Source organism: Salvelinus fontinalis, chromosome 16 (genome assembly GCF_029448725.1).
Source record: "Salvelinus fontinalis isolate EN_2023a chromosome 16, ASM2944872v1, whole genome shotgun sequence".
Taxonomy (NCBI): domain Eukaryota; kingdom Metazoa; phylum Chordata; class Actinopteri; order Salmoniformes; family Salmonidae; genus Salvelinus; species Salvelinus fontinalis.
Genome location: NC_074680.1, coordinates 47,129,692 through 47,143,576, shown reverse-complemented (window position 1 = coordinate 47,143,576; position 13,885 = coordinate 47,129,692). Strand labels below are relative to the sequence as shown.

The following is a 13,885-nucleotide window of genomic DNA, read 5'->3' as shown; positions in this document are numbered from 1 at the left end:
TGTCAGAGAAAAAAACAAGCCATGAGGTTTAATTGTAATTGTAAAAGGAACTGTCCGTAGAGCTCTGAGACAGGATTGTGTCAAACAACATATCTGGGGAAGGGTACCAAAACATTTCTGCAGCATAGAAGGCCACCAAGAACACAGTAGCCGCCATCATTCTTAAATGGAAGAAGTTTGGAACTACCAACTCTTCCTAGAGCTGGCTGCCCGGCCAAACTGAGAAATCGGGGGAGAAGGGCCATGGTCAGGGAGGTGGAGTGGCCAGACGGAAGCCACTTCTCAGTAAAAGCCACATGACTGCCTGCTTGGAGTTTACCAAAAGGCACCTAAAGGACTCAGACCATGAGAAACAAGATTCTCTGGCCTGATGAAACAAAAATTGAACTCTTTGGCCTGAATGCCAAGCATCACGTCTGATGGTGGCAGGATCATGCTGCGGGGATGTTTTTCAGCGGCAGGGACTGGGAGACTAGACAGGATCGAGGGACAGATTAACAGAGCAAAGTACAACAATATCCTTAAAGAAAACCTGCTCCAGAGCCCTCAGGACCTCAGACTGGGGTGAAGGTTCACCTTCCAACAGGACAACGACCCTAAGCATAGAGACAAGAAAACTCAGGAGTGGCTTCGGAACAAGTCTCAATGTCCTTGAGTGGCCCAGCCAGAGCCCAGACTTGAACCTGATCGAACATCGCTGGAGACACCTGAAAATAGCTGTGCAGCAACGCTCCCCATCCAACCTGACAGAGCTTGAGAGGATCTGCAGAGAAGAATGGGAGAAACTCCCCAAATACAGGTGTGCCAAGCTTGTAGCGTCATACCCAAGAACACTGGAGGCTGTAATCGCTGCCGAAGGTGCTTCAACAAAGTACTGAGTAAAGGGTCAGAATACTTATGCAAATGGTTTATTTCATTTTTTAAAATTACATATAAATGTAAAAATGTCTAAAATCCAGTTTTTGCGTTGTCCTTATGGGTTATTGTGACGTCCTTATGGGTTATTGTGACGTCCTTATGGGTTATTGTGACGTCCTTATGGGTTATTGTGACGTCCTTATGGGTTATTGTGACGTCCTTATGGGTTATTGTGACGTCCTTATGGGTTATTGTGACGTCCTTATGGGTTATTGTGACGTCCTTATGGGTTATTGTGACGTCCCTATGGGTTATTGTGACGTCCCTATGGGTTATTGTGACGTCCCTATGGGTTATTGTGACGTCCCTATGGGTTATTGTGACGTCCCTATGGGTTATTGTGACGTCCTTATGGGTTATTGTGACGTCCTTATGGGTTATTGTGACGTCCTTATGGGTTATTGTGACGTCCTTATGGGTTATTGTGACGTCCTTATGGGTTATTGTGACGTCCTTATGGGTTATTGTGACGTCCTTATGGGTTATTGTGACGTCCTTATGGGTTATTGTGACGTCCTTATGGGTTATTGTGACGTCCTTATGGGTTATTGTGACGTCATTATGGGTTATTGTGATGTCCTTATGGGTTATTGTGACGTCCTTATGGGTTATTGTGTAGATTGATGAGGGAAAAAACAATTTTATCCATTGTAGAATAAGGCTGTAAAGTAACAAAATGTTAAAAAAAGTCAAGGGGTCTGAATACTTTTTTGAATGCACTGTATATCATATCACCTATTGAAACCCGGGCTTCCTACTTTACTCATAACATTACTATCTTTTACGTCTGTTGTATCTGTTGTAACCTCAAACTTTGTGGAGATGAATGGCCTAATAACTAAGCTGCTCTGGATAAGAGCTAAATGACTAAAACGTAAATGTTTGTGAGTTGCTGGCTCGCTAAGGAGAGACCGTGAATTCTAACATATCTATTAGTTGAATCTATTATTTAGTGATAGTTTGTAGAGTGACTATTTTCCCTCAGCGTGCATTATGTTTTACCATTCTGAACGGCTGATGAATCCATATGTTCTTCTGAAATATTAAAAGATTTTTAACTGCATTCATTAATACTGGCTACGGCGCTGGCTACGGGGCGCTGGCTACGGGGCGCTGGCTACGGGGCGCTGGCTACGGGGCGCTGGCTACGGGGCGCTGGCTACGGGGCGCGCTGGCTACGGGGCGCTGGCTACGGGGCGCGCTGGCTACGGGGCGCGCTGGCTACGGGGCGCGCTGGCTACGGCGCTGGCTACGGCGCTGGCTACGGGGCGCGCTGGCTACGGCGCTGGCTACGGGGCGCTGGCTACGGGGCGCTGGCTACGGGGCGCTGGCTACGGCGCTGGCTACGGGGCGCTGGCTACGGGGCGCTGGCTACGGGGCACTGGCCAAGGTACGCAGGCTACGGCACGCTGGCGACTAGTAAATATTTTTTAATCCTCCCGCTTTGGGCTGGATGTGTCAATGTGTAGTTCATACATGTATAATATATGAGCAGAATTACTGTTTTACCTCAATTAGCTACGAAATCCCTAGTTTGAAAGCAACTTTTCTGGAACCTGTGCAGCACCATTTTCCCTACATTTACCCCCCCCAATGTGAGCCAGCATTCTAGCAATTCAAGATTCAGCCAATGAGCACCAGCCCCTCGTAATTTGAGTCACAGCTAGAAAGATGCACACACGGCAGAGAGAGAGAGAGAGAAACGAAGTGGTGCACATATATGGACAAATGTGACATAGAACGCAATTTTCGGGGACCACTTTTGGCTCGTGGGTGCAACTTTCAGAACAACTGGCTAAAAAGTATACAAAAGTACATCTTTTAACACAAAAATAACGGACATTTCGAGCAATTATTATGGTGACGATCTGACACAATTACAATCAGGGTCGAGTATTGGACTCGCGTTGTTGTGGTCTTAACTCGGACTGGCTTTAGGTGGTCTTGAACAACACTGCCATGCGGTCAATTGGTTAATAGCCCAATAAGAAGAGTTCCAAACCTCCCTGCCAATAACAACTCGTTTTCGGTTTTCCTCTCCCCACTGCATTAAGCTACTTCATTGTTACCCGGAAATGACTTGATACTGATATAAAAACAGCTGCGTTGGGCCTTAAACTAACAGAAATACACTTTGCATGTTTTTGAAATGCAAACACAGAGTAAGCTAAAGCCCATGCTTCCTCCTCCCTCGCAGTCTGTTCCTGTTCCTCTATCCTCACCTCCAGTCTGTTCCTCAATCCTCTCCTCCTCACCTCCAGTCTGTTCCTCTATCCTCACCTCCAGTCTGTTCCTCTATCCTCACCTCCAGTCTGTTCCTCAATCCTCTCCTCCTCACCTCCAGTCTGTTCCTCTATCCTCACCTCCAGTCTGTTCCTCTATCCTCTCCTCCTCACCTCCAGTCTGTTACTCTATCCTCCCCCAGTCAGTTCCTGTTCCTCTATCCTCTCCTCCAGTCTGTTCCTCTATCCTCTCCTCCTTCCCCTCCAGTCTGTTCCTGTTCCTCTATCCTCTCCTCCTCCCCCCAGTCTGTTCCTGTTCCTCTATCCTCTCCCCCTCCAGTCTGTTTCTGTTCCTCCAGCTCCTCCTCACCTCCAGTCTGTTTCTGTTCCTCCAGCTCCTCTATCCTCTCCTCGTACTCTGTCAGCTCGTCCCGGTGGCGCCGGATGACGTCGGCCATCTTCTGTCTCTGAGCGTCCTGCAGCGCTGCTAACTCATGCTGGTGTTCATCTACCTCACGACCCATCTCCTCACGCAGCTCCTGTTCCAGTAGAATAGAATCATATAGAATGTTCCAGTAGAATAGAATCATATAGAATGTTCCAGTAGAATAGAATCATATAGAATGTTCCAGTAGAATATAATCATATAGAATGGAGAGTACCCTCCTGTATGTTTTAACTCCAACCCTGTTCCTGGAGAGAGACCCTCCTGTAGGTTTTAACGCCAACCCTATTCCTGGAGAGAAACCCTCCTGTAGGTTTTAACTCCAACCCTGTTCCTGGAGAAACCCTCCTGTAGGTTTTAACTCCAACCCTGTTCCTGGAGAGACCCTCCTGTAGGTTTTAACTCCAACCCTATTCCTGGAGAGAAACCCTCCTGTAGGTTTTAACTCCAACCCTGTTCCTAGAGAGATACCCTCCTGTATGTTTTAACTCCAACCCTAATCTAGCGGCACCTGATCCGAATAATTAGCTGGTTGATAAACTGAACCAGATTAGCTACAACTGGGGTTGGAGTTAAAACCTACAGGAGGGTCTCTCTCCAGGAACAGGGTTGGGAGTTAAAACCTACAGGAGGGCATCTCTCCAGGAACAGGGTTGGAGTTAACCTATAGGAGGGTAGCTCTCCAGGAACAGGGTTGGAGTTAAAACCTACAGGAGGGTATCTCTCCAGGAACAGGGTTGGGAGTTAAAACCTACAGGATGGTATCTCTCCAGGAACAGGGTTGGAGTTAAAACCTACAGGAGGACATCTCTCCAGGAACAGGGTTGGAGTTAAAACCTACAGGAGGGTATCTCTCCAGGAATAGGGTTGGAGTTAAAACCTACAGGATGGTATCTCTCCAGGAACAGGGTTGGAGTTAAAACCTTACAGGAGGGTCTCTCTCCAGGAACAGGGTTGGGAGTTAAAACCTTACAGGAGGGTTTCTCTCCAGGAACAGGGTTGGAGTTAAAACCTTACAGGAGGGTCTCTCTCCAGGAACAGGGTTAGAGTTAAAACCTACAGGAGGGTATCTCTCTAGGAACAGGGTTGGAGTTAAAACCTACAGGAGGGTATCTCTCCAGGAACAGCCCTGATTTACAGTAACCCGGCCTAGACTCCCAGGGAGAAAGCTCATGCAAACGCCCACCTTGATGATCCTCTGAAGCTTCAGGACCTCTCCCTGGTCACCGTTTCCTGCCCCTGGGGCTACGGATGCCTGACAAAAATAGAAATATCAGAATTAAGATATGATTCCATCCCTCAATTTAAAAATGTGGGTTTTTACGTGTATGTATTACTAGAGAAGAAACCTCTGAATTTGATACCAAGGATTTCTAAATTGGATTTTAACATGAACCTTTAATCAATTTTATCAATCAATTTTATTTTATATAGCCCTTCGTACATCAGATAATATCTCGAAGTGCTGTACAGAAACCCAGCCTAAAACCCCAAACAGCTAGAATGCAGGTGTAGAAGCACTTTCAGTAAATGGTAATAGATCCAATGTGTTACAGTCGACGTAATGAACGACGTTGCAAAGAAACCTACCTGAGACACGCGTCTCCAGTGGGAGACCTCAGCCTCCAGCCTCATCACCTCCGTAGACAGACGGTTAATCTCCTGCTGGGACCAAATGACGTCACCGAAGTCCATCTCGTCGCTGCCATGGAAACCCTGGTGGAGGGCGGCCCCCAGGGGGCGGGACATGTAAGAGGAAGAGGTAGTGGTGGCGGAGGCGGTGGTGACAGGAAGTACAGCAGAGTCGGAGGTAGCTGATTGAGCAGAGTGTTGTAGTTTCTGGACCTCTTCCTGTAGTCCACTCTGACGGGCTTTCAGGTGACTGATCTCCACCTGGACAGGTGACATGACATGACGACACAGTTTAGAAGTAGAGCAGACACATCCGCTAACTTGCAGGTTTAAGGTACAAAAAAAGTTATGTCCTGAAAGACAGATAGATACCAGCACACTGTGAAATACTCCCTCAGAAAACTGTAGTTATCTACTCCTTTTTCCAAGATGATGACAATTTCAATTTCATTGAGTGTATAATATATATGTATCAGACGTACATCTTTCTGTTGCATCAGGGTCCTGTATTCAGCAGACTGCCGTTTCACCTGGATCTCTGAGGCCTCCAGCTTCTCCTCCAGCTCGGCATGGATCCTCTTTAAACGCTCGTACTGAAACAACACGACAAGTACTAAAGTCCTCCTCCAGTCTCCTTTTCACCTCATTTCAATATTGATTTAATTAACTAATAAATAGGTGGTCCGGGTATAACATGACGTGGTACAAGTGTTCCCCAAACGAGGGGGGAGACTGATGACATCACAAATTACCATCAGACCAATTCTTTGAAGTTTGCAGTTGTAAAAAAATTTTTTTTTTTTTTAAAACACTATTTTGCTAAAAAATATTTTAAAAATTACCCTTAAAAACCCTCATACTGCAACACAGAGAAACAGGAGGACATAAACAACGATCAGACTCCGATGAACAATGAACACACAGGGAATCTGTTACAAATCTATACTTTTAGGAATGCTGTCACACAGACACTATTAAATCTAGTCCCGGATTTCAAAGCATAACACTCAAATGGAGAATCTTAATTAAAATAGCTTTTTAGTCCAGGATTAGGATTTACATTCTGTGTCTTGGAAACCCGGCCCCTATTATGGTAAGAATCCTCATACCTCAGCCTCCACTTGTTCCAGCTTAGAACTGGACACCAGCAACTCAGTGGAAGCATCTGAAAGAAAAGTATGAAATACTGTGTGATAACAAGTGGACTACCAATCACAGCCATGCATCCTCCACATACCCATGTGCCACATGTAAAAATAAGATTTGCTAAAACCAATCAAGTTTTAGTTCAACACTTAATTTGTACTGGGTGTGTCTTGTCCTAATATACAGGGTTGCTGTTAGCCGGTAATTGTACCTACTATCCTAATATACAGGGTTGCTGTTAGCCGGTAATTGTACCTACTATCCTAATATACAGGGTTGCTGTTAGCCGGTAATTGTACCTACTGTCCTATAATACAGGGTTGCTATTAGGCGGTAATTGTACCTCCTGTCCAATAATACAGGGTTGCTGTTAGCCGGAAATTGTACCTACTGTCCTATAATACAAGGTTGCTGTTAGCCGGAAATTGTACCTACTGTCCTATAATACAAGGTTGCTGTTAGCCGGTAATTGCCGATAAATAAAGTAGTTGCCAGCAAAATTGTCCGGGAGAAAAAAAACAATCCCATTAGAAAATATATATATTTTTTCAATGACGGAAATATCAGTCGATGTAAACACAGTCATGGTTATCGGTCTATAGGTTAATTAGCAAAACAGTTTGGAAATAAATTGTGGCGTGTGTATTTCCGTTAGTCAGCATGCGCCCCTTCCCCCCCACACCTGGTCCACTACCCTAGGCCCCGCCCCTTCCCCCCACACCTGTTCCCACTCCCTAATCAACTCTCCTCTACCCTAGGCCCCGCCCCTTCCCCCCACACCTGTTCCCACTCCCTAATCAACTCTCCTCTACCCTAGGCCCCGCCCCTTCCCCCCACACCTGTTCCCACTCCCTAATCAACTCTCCTCTACCCTAGGCCCCACCCCTTCCCCCCACACCTGTTCCCACTCCCTAATCAACTCTCCTCTACCCTAGGCCCCGCCCCTTCCCCCCACACCTGGGATATGGATGCCTGATGAAGACCTAAGGTTGGAAACGTTGTAAAGTTACAGTGTGTTAGACCCATCTCATCCCCATAGTCACCTGTCACTACTCTGTCGAGTCTGCACTTTTATGTGACATGTTCCTAATGTTTCCCTTATATATCTCTTCTAGACACCCTCGTCTTAACACGTCCTTCCTGGTTACCTAGAGGCCTTAACACGTCCTTCCTGGTTACCTAGAGGCCTTAACACGTCCTTCCTGGTTACCTAGAGGCCTTAACACGTCCTTCCTGGTTACCTAGAGGCCTTAACACGTCCTTCCTGGTTACCTAGAGGCCTTAACACGTCCTTCCTGGTTACCTAGAGGCCTTAACACGTCCTTCCTGGTTACCTAGAGGCCTTAACACATCCTTCCTGGTTACCTAGAGGCCTTAACACGTCCTTCCTGGTTACCTAGAGGCCTTAACACATCCTTCCTGGTTACCTAGAGGCCTTAACACATCCTTCCTGGTTACCTAGAGGCCTTAACACGTCCTTCCTGGTTACCTAGAGGCCTTAACACATCCTTCCTGGTTACCTAGAGGCCTTAACACGTCCTTCCTGGTTACCTAGAGGCCTTAACACGTCCTTCCTGGTTACCTAGAGGCCTTAACACGTCCTTCCTGGTTACCTAGAGGCCTTAACACGTCCTTCCTGGTTACCTAGAGGCCTTAACACGTCCTTCCTGGTTACCTAGAGGCCTTAACACATCCTTCCTGGTTACCTAGAGGCCTTAACACATCCTTCCTGGTTACCTAGAGGCCTTAACACATCCTTCCTGGTTACCTAGAGGCCTTAACACGTCCTTCCTGGTTACCTAGAGGCCTTAACACGTCCTTCCTGGTTACCTAGAGGCCTTAACACGTCCTTCCTGGTTACCTAGAGGCCTTAACACGTCCTTCCTGGTTACCTAGAGGCCTTAACACATCCTTCCTGGTTACCTAGAGGCCTTAACACGTCCTTCCTGGTTACCTAGAGGCCTTAACACGTCCTTCCTGGTTACCTAGAGGCCTTAACACGTCCTTCCTGGTTACCTAGAGGCCTTAACACGTCCTTCCTGGTTACCTACAAGCCTTAACACATCCTTCCTGGTTACCTAGAGGCCTTAACACATCCTTCCTGGTTACCTAGAGGCCTTAACACATCCTTCCTGGTTACCTACAAGCCTTAACACATCCTTCCTGGTTACCTACAAGCCTTAACACGTCCTTCCTGGTTACCTAGAGGCCTTAACACGTCCTTCCTGGTTACCTAGAGGCCTTAACACATCCTTCCTGGTTACCTAGAGGCCTTAACACATCCTTCCTGGTTACCTAGAGGCCTTAACACATCCTTCCTGGTTACCTAGAGGCCTTAACACATCCTTCCTGGTTACCTAGAGGCCTTAACACATCCTTCCTGGTTACCTAGAGGCCTTAACACATCCTTCCTGGTTACCTAGAGGCCTTAACACATCCTTCCTGGTTACCTAGAGGCCTTAACACGTCCTTCCTGGTTACCTACAAGCCTTAACACATCCTTCCTGGTTACCTACAAGCCTTAACACATCCTTCCTGGTTACCTACAAGCCTTAACACATCCTTCCTGGTTACCTAGAGGCCTTAACACATCCTTCCTGGTTACCTAGAGGCCTTAACACATCCTTCCTGGTTACCTACAAGCCTTAACACATCATTCCTGGTTACCTAGAGGCCTTAACACATCCTTCCTGGTTACCTAGAGGCCTTAACACATCCTCCCTGGTTACCCAGAGGCCTTACAAGCCACAAATCCTAACCCTTCCTAACACATCCTTCCTGGCTACCTACAGGCCTTACAAGCCAGAACTCCTAACCTCATCCTGTTGCAACAGTCCTGAACCTAGATTACAGTCCTGAACTGAGATTAAACTCCCATTAGACAGCTCTGCAAGCGTTATAAAAATGTCAAAATACGTTCTTTACTCACCAAATATGGATTTTCGCTGAGCAACTATTTACATTTAATGACGTTACGGCCGGAAACCCTGATATAATATTGATTTCTGTGCTTCTAAAAATAGGCTACTGCCATTCCGAGGTTATCTGATATTGTCTGGAAGGTGATGAGGTATTTGATCTATCCGGCAGCTATGAGGCACTACCGGGCACTACCGGGGTTGGCAACTACATGTGACACATATGAAGAGATCTGCTTAAAGTCTTTCACGTCACAAAACAACATTCTAAAGGAAAACAAACATAGCTTCAGCAGCCCTCTCTACATGATCCCACAAACAAAACAGATTTTCTAACTAAATCCCTACAATTCAAAACATATTTTCAGTCCAATTAGCCTAGTTCTCAACAGTTACGTAATATGTTTATTTAATACAACAACAACTAAAAATGTACTGTAGGCTGCGTGTTCATTTCAGAACTGAAACAGCCCTCCACGAGTTACTGATATGAGTCATGTGTAATCTTGCTTTGCGTTCAGTATGTGTCGGTTGGAACGTAGCGATCAAAGTTCTCTGTGGTTCCTGTCCGTCTGTCTGTCACAAGTTCATCAGTCAAACATTGTTTACTTATGACAACAGTAGTCTTTCTGGTCAAAGTAAGTGAATTAGTGAAAGCCCCCACACGCTAAAGTATAGAGACAGAAATGTATTACAAAAAAATGATATATACAGTACCAGTCAAAATTAGGAACACACCTCATTCCAGAGGTTTTTCTTTATTTTTACTATTTTCTACATTGTAGAATAATAGTGAAGACATCAAAACGATGAAATAACACATATGGAATCATGTAGTAACCAAAAAAGTGTTAAACAAATCAAAATTTATTTTATATTTGAGATTCTTCAAAGTAGCCACCCTTTGCCTTGATAGCCACCCTTTGCCTTGATGACAGCTTTGCACAATCTTGGCATTCTACAAGCTTCATGAGGTAGTCACCTGGAATGCATTTCAATTAACAGGTGTGCCTTGTTAAAAGTGAATTTGTGGAATTTCTTTCCTTCTTAATGTGTTTGAGCCAATCAGTTATGTTATGACAAGGTAGGGGGGTACTACAGAAGATAGCCCTATTTGGTAAAATACCAAGTCCATATTATGGCAAGAAAAGCTCAAATAAGCAAAGAGAAACGACAGTCCACCATTACTTGAAGACATGAAGGTCAGTCAATACGGAACATTTTAAGAACTTTGAAAGTTTCTTCAAGTGCAGTCGCAAAAAACATCAAGCGCTATGATGAAACTGGCTCTCATGAGGACCACCACAGGAAAGGAAGACCCAGAGTTACCTCTGCTGCAGAGGATAAGTTCATTAGAGTTACCAGCCTCAGGAAAGGAAGACCCAGAGTTACCTCTGCTGCAGAGGATAAGTTCATTAGAGTTACCAGCCTCAGGAAAGGAAGACCCAGAGTTACCTCTGCTGCAGAGGATAAGTTCATTAGAGTTACCAGCCTCAGGAAAGGAAGACCCAGAGTTACCTCTGCTGCAGAGGATAAGTTCATTAGAGTTACCAGCCTCAGGAAAGGAAGACCCAGAGTTACCTCTGCTGCAGAGGATAAGTTCATTAGAGTTACCAGCCTCAGGAAAGGAAGACCCAGAGTTACCTCTGCTGCAGAGGATAAGTTCATTAGAGTTACCAGCCTCAGATTGCAGCCCAAATAAATGCTTCAGAGTTCAAGTAACAGACATCTCAACATCAACTGTTCAGAGGAGACTGTGTAAATCAGACCTTCATGGTCAAATTGCTGCAAAGAAACCACTACTTAAGGCCACCAATAAGAAGAGACTTGCTTGGGCCAAGAAACATGAGCAATGGACATTAGACCGGTGGATATTTGTCCTTTGGTCTGGAGTCCAAATGTAAGATTTTTGGTCCCAAAAGGCTGTGTCTGTGTGAGACGCGGTGTGGGTGAACGGATAATCTCTGCATGTGTATTTCCCACCATAAAGCATGGAGGAGATGTTGTTATGGTTAGGCCATCACTGTAAATAAAAATTTGTTCTTAACTGACTTGCCTAGTTCGATAAAGGTAAAATAAAATAAATTAAAAATGGTGTGGGGTGCTTTGCTGGTAATATTGTCTGTGATTTATTTAGAATTCAAGGCACACTTAACCAGCACGGCTACCACAGCATTCTGCGGCCAAACACCATCCCATCTGGTTTGGGTTTAGTGGGATTAACATTTGTTTTTCAACAGTACAACGACCCAACACACCTCCAGGCTGTGCAAGGGCTATTTTACCAAGGAGGAGAGTGATGGAGTGCTGCATCAGATGACCTGGCCACCACAATCACCAGACCTCAACCCAAATTGAGATGGTTTGGGATGAGTTGGACCGCAGAGTGAAGGAAAAGCAGCCAACAAGTGCTCAGCATATGTGGAACTCCTTCAAGACTGTTGGAAAAGCATTCCAGGTGAAGCTGGTTGAGAGAATGCCAAGAGTGTGCAAAGCTGTCATCAAGGCAAAGGGTGGCTACTTGAAAAATCTCAAATATAAAATATATATAACACTTTTTTGGTTATTACATGATTCCATATGTGTTATTTCATAGTGGTGATGCCTTAGCTATTATTCAACAATGTAGAAAATAGTAAAAATAAAGAAAAACCCTTGAATGAGTAGGTGTTCTAAAACTATTGACCGGAAGTGTATACATACACATATATATATACACACACACACACACACACACACACACACACACACAATATATAAATCAAATGCTATTCTCCATTAACGCTGATATGTTATGCTCATATTGCAATCTTGGAATCTGATCATAGCTCAAATAGAAAGATATCTTGATCAGGCTTACTGTATTCCGGTTATAGAATAACCAACAAGCAACATGTCCTGTAGCGCAGTGGTTCTCAAACCTCTCCCAGACGTTTCACAATTGTGTAGTAGCCCCTGAACGTGCTCACCTAAGAACTGAAACAGCTCAGTTAAATAGCTTCTAGCTATTACTTTCCTGCTGAGTTCCCTGCTGGCTGTGAGGTACCTACTGTAGCTTAGCTTCTGCCATCTGTTTTTACTCACCTCCAACTTCTTCAACTCCTTCCAGAAGCATATCTTTGGTGAAGGTTGATATTTGTCCGGTGAATGAAGAGAGGCTTCCCCCGACCTGGCCGAGAGACTGGCCCAGGCCGGAGCCCAGTCCACCCAGCCACGATGACATCTTCGAGAATAACTAACGTTAGCTAGTTAGCTAGCTAAACAATAACAAACAGGCCCAACACTGGCTAGGCTAGCTAGTAAGGTGGCGATCAACTTCGACCCTACCTTCATACAATTCAGCTCTCTGTCAAAACTCATAGAAACGTTTTTTTTCTGAATTTTTGCACTTCTTAAAACTAGCTTTGTGAAGTTGTCAATTTGGTAGAGTAAAACTGGTTGGCAAGCTAGCTACTGTAGTTGGCCGGATAGCTAGTTAGCTGGTATGCTAACGTAGGCTTGCTAGCTGGATGTGTCACTCACTGCAGTCAGATTGGTCCCGTGGATTTACGAACCTAAACAAGTTCGATAATGGATAATCCGCGTAACATTATCGAGATGATTATCTGGTCTATTATATCAGTCGTCTTTATCGTGTATGTATATACCGGTTCAGACAACGTACTAGGTCTGCCACCTCAACTGCAGCCCTCTCAGCTCGGTGCTGTGCTGTCACAGACAGAGTTTGACGTGGACAGCCCAGCCGCAACACGGAATCATGGGACATTGGAGGAACATAACAGATAGAACAATGAGACAGATATTTCACCGGATGTATAAATGTGAAGCATCCGCTTGGCGTTTCCACTGGAAGCCCAGTGGCCAGCAGTGGGAAAAGATGGAAGGAGATGGATTTTGGGGCGACATTCTGCTAATTTCCTCATCGATTAAACATTTGATCTCAATACAGTTTTCTGTTGCCAAAACTAGAATCTGTTTTGAACAGAGTGGACTACGTGTTTTATTTTAATTTTAAATCGCATTGTTTAGGAGTGCAAGCGTGAACTTCACAGAGTAGTCGTTCCCTAACGGAAATATGCAGATGAATGCTAGAACAGGAAAATAGGATCTCGCTAGCTCGTTCTTGGCTCTGCCCACCTCCTTGCTTGTTCTTCAAACTATGACTCATTTGTTCCTATTGGAAACGACAGGCTGTGGTCTATCTTGGTTTAGTTATACAAATATTTGAGTATACTGTTCTTCTTCGATGAGGTTTAACGGCAGTTGGCATCCAATAAATGTTGCATTACCGCCACCTACTAGACTGGAGTACAACTCCCTTACACTTTGCTTGAAAAATAAATAATCAAATACCCTAACATCTAACTAACACCACCCTACTCCACCATTTAAATATATTTAGTCCTACTTCAGGCCAACAACCTGAAAGGATGGGACACCACCACTTAACACACCCTGTAACTCTACTGATGTCAAGTCTCACACACCCAAATACCTCTCTGTAGCTGCCACCACAACCTCTGATTCAGAGGGGTTAAATGCAGAAGACTCATTTCAGTTGAATACATTCAGTTGGACAACTGACTAGGTATCCCCCTTTCCCA

General features: G+C 45.0%; 1 protein-coding gene across 1 annotated transcript in view; it reads right to left on the bottom strand.

The window, feature by feature from the left end:
• The window catches only part of trip11 (thyroid hormone receptor interactor 11), a 75,205-nt gene extending 62,164 nt beyond the window's left edge, over positions 1–13,041 (bottom strand). The window contains exons 1-6 of the mRNA XM_055865588.1: positions 12,366–13,041; positions 6,327–6,382; positions 5,700–5,810; positions 5,176–5,478; positions 4,772–4,840; positions 3,511–3,679 (exon numbers count right to left, since the gene is read on the bottom strand). Coding sequence (XP_055721563.1) covers positions 3,511–3,679; positions 4,772–4,840; positions 5,176–5,478; positions 5,700–5,810; positions 6,327–6,382; positions 12,366–12,504 — 847 coding nt within the window. The 5' untranslated portion in view covers positions 12,505–13,041. The remainder of the gene's footprint in view (positions 1–3,510; positions 3,680–4,771; positions 4,841–5,175; positions 5,479–5,699; positions 5,811–6,326; positions 6,383–12,365) is intronic.
• Positions 13,042–13,885: the final 844 nt, after the last annotated feature.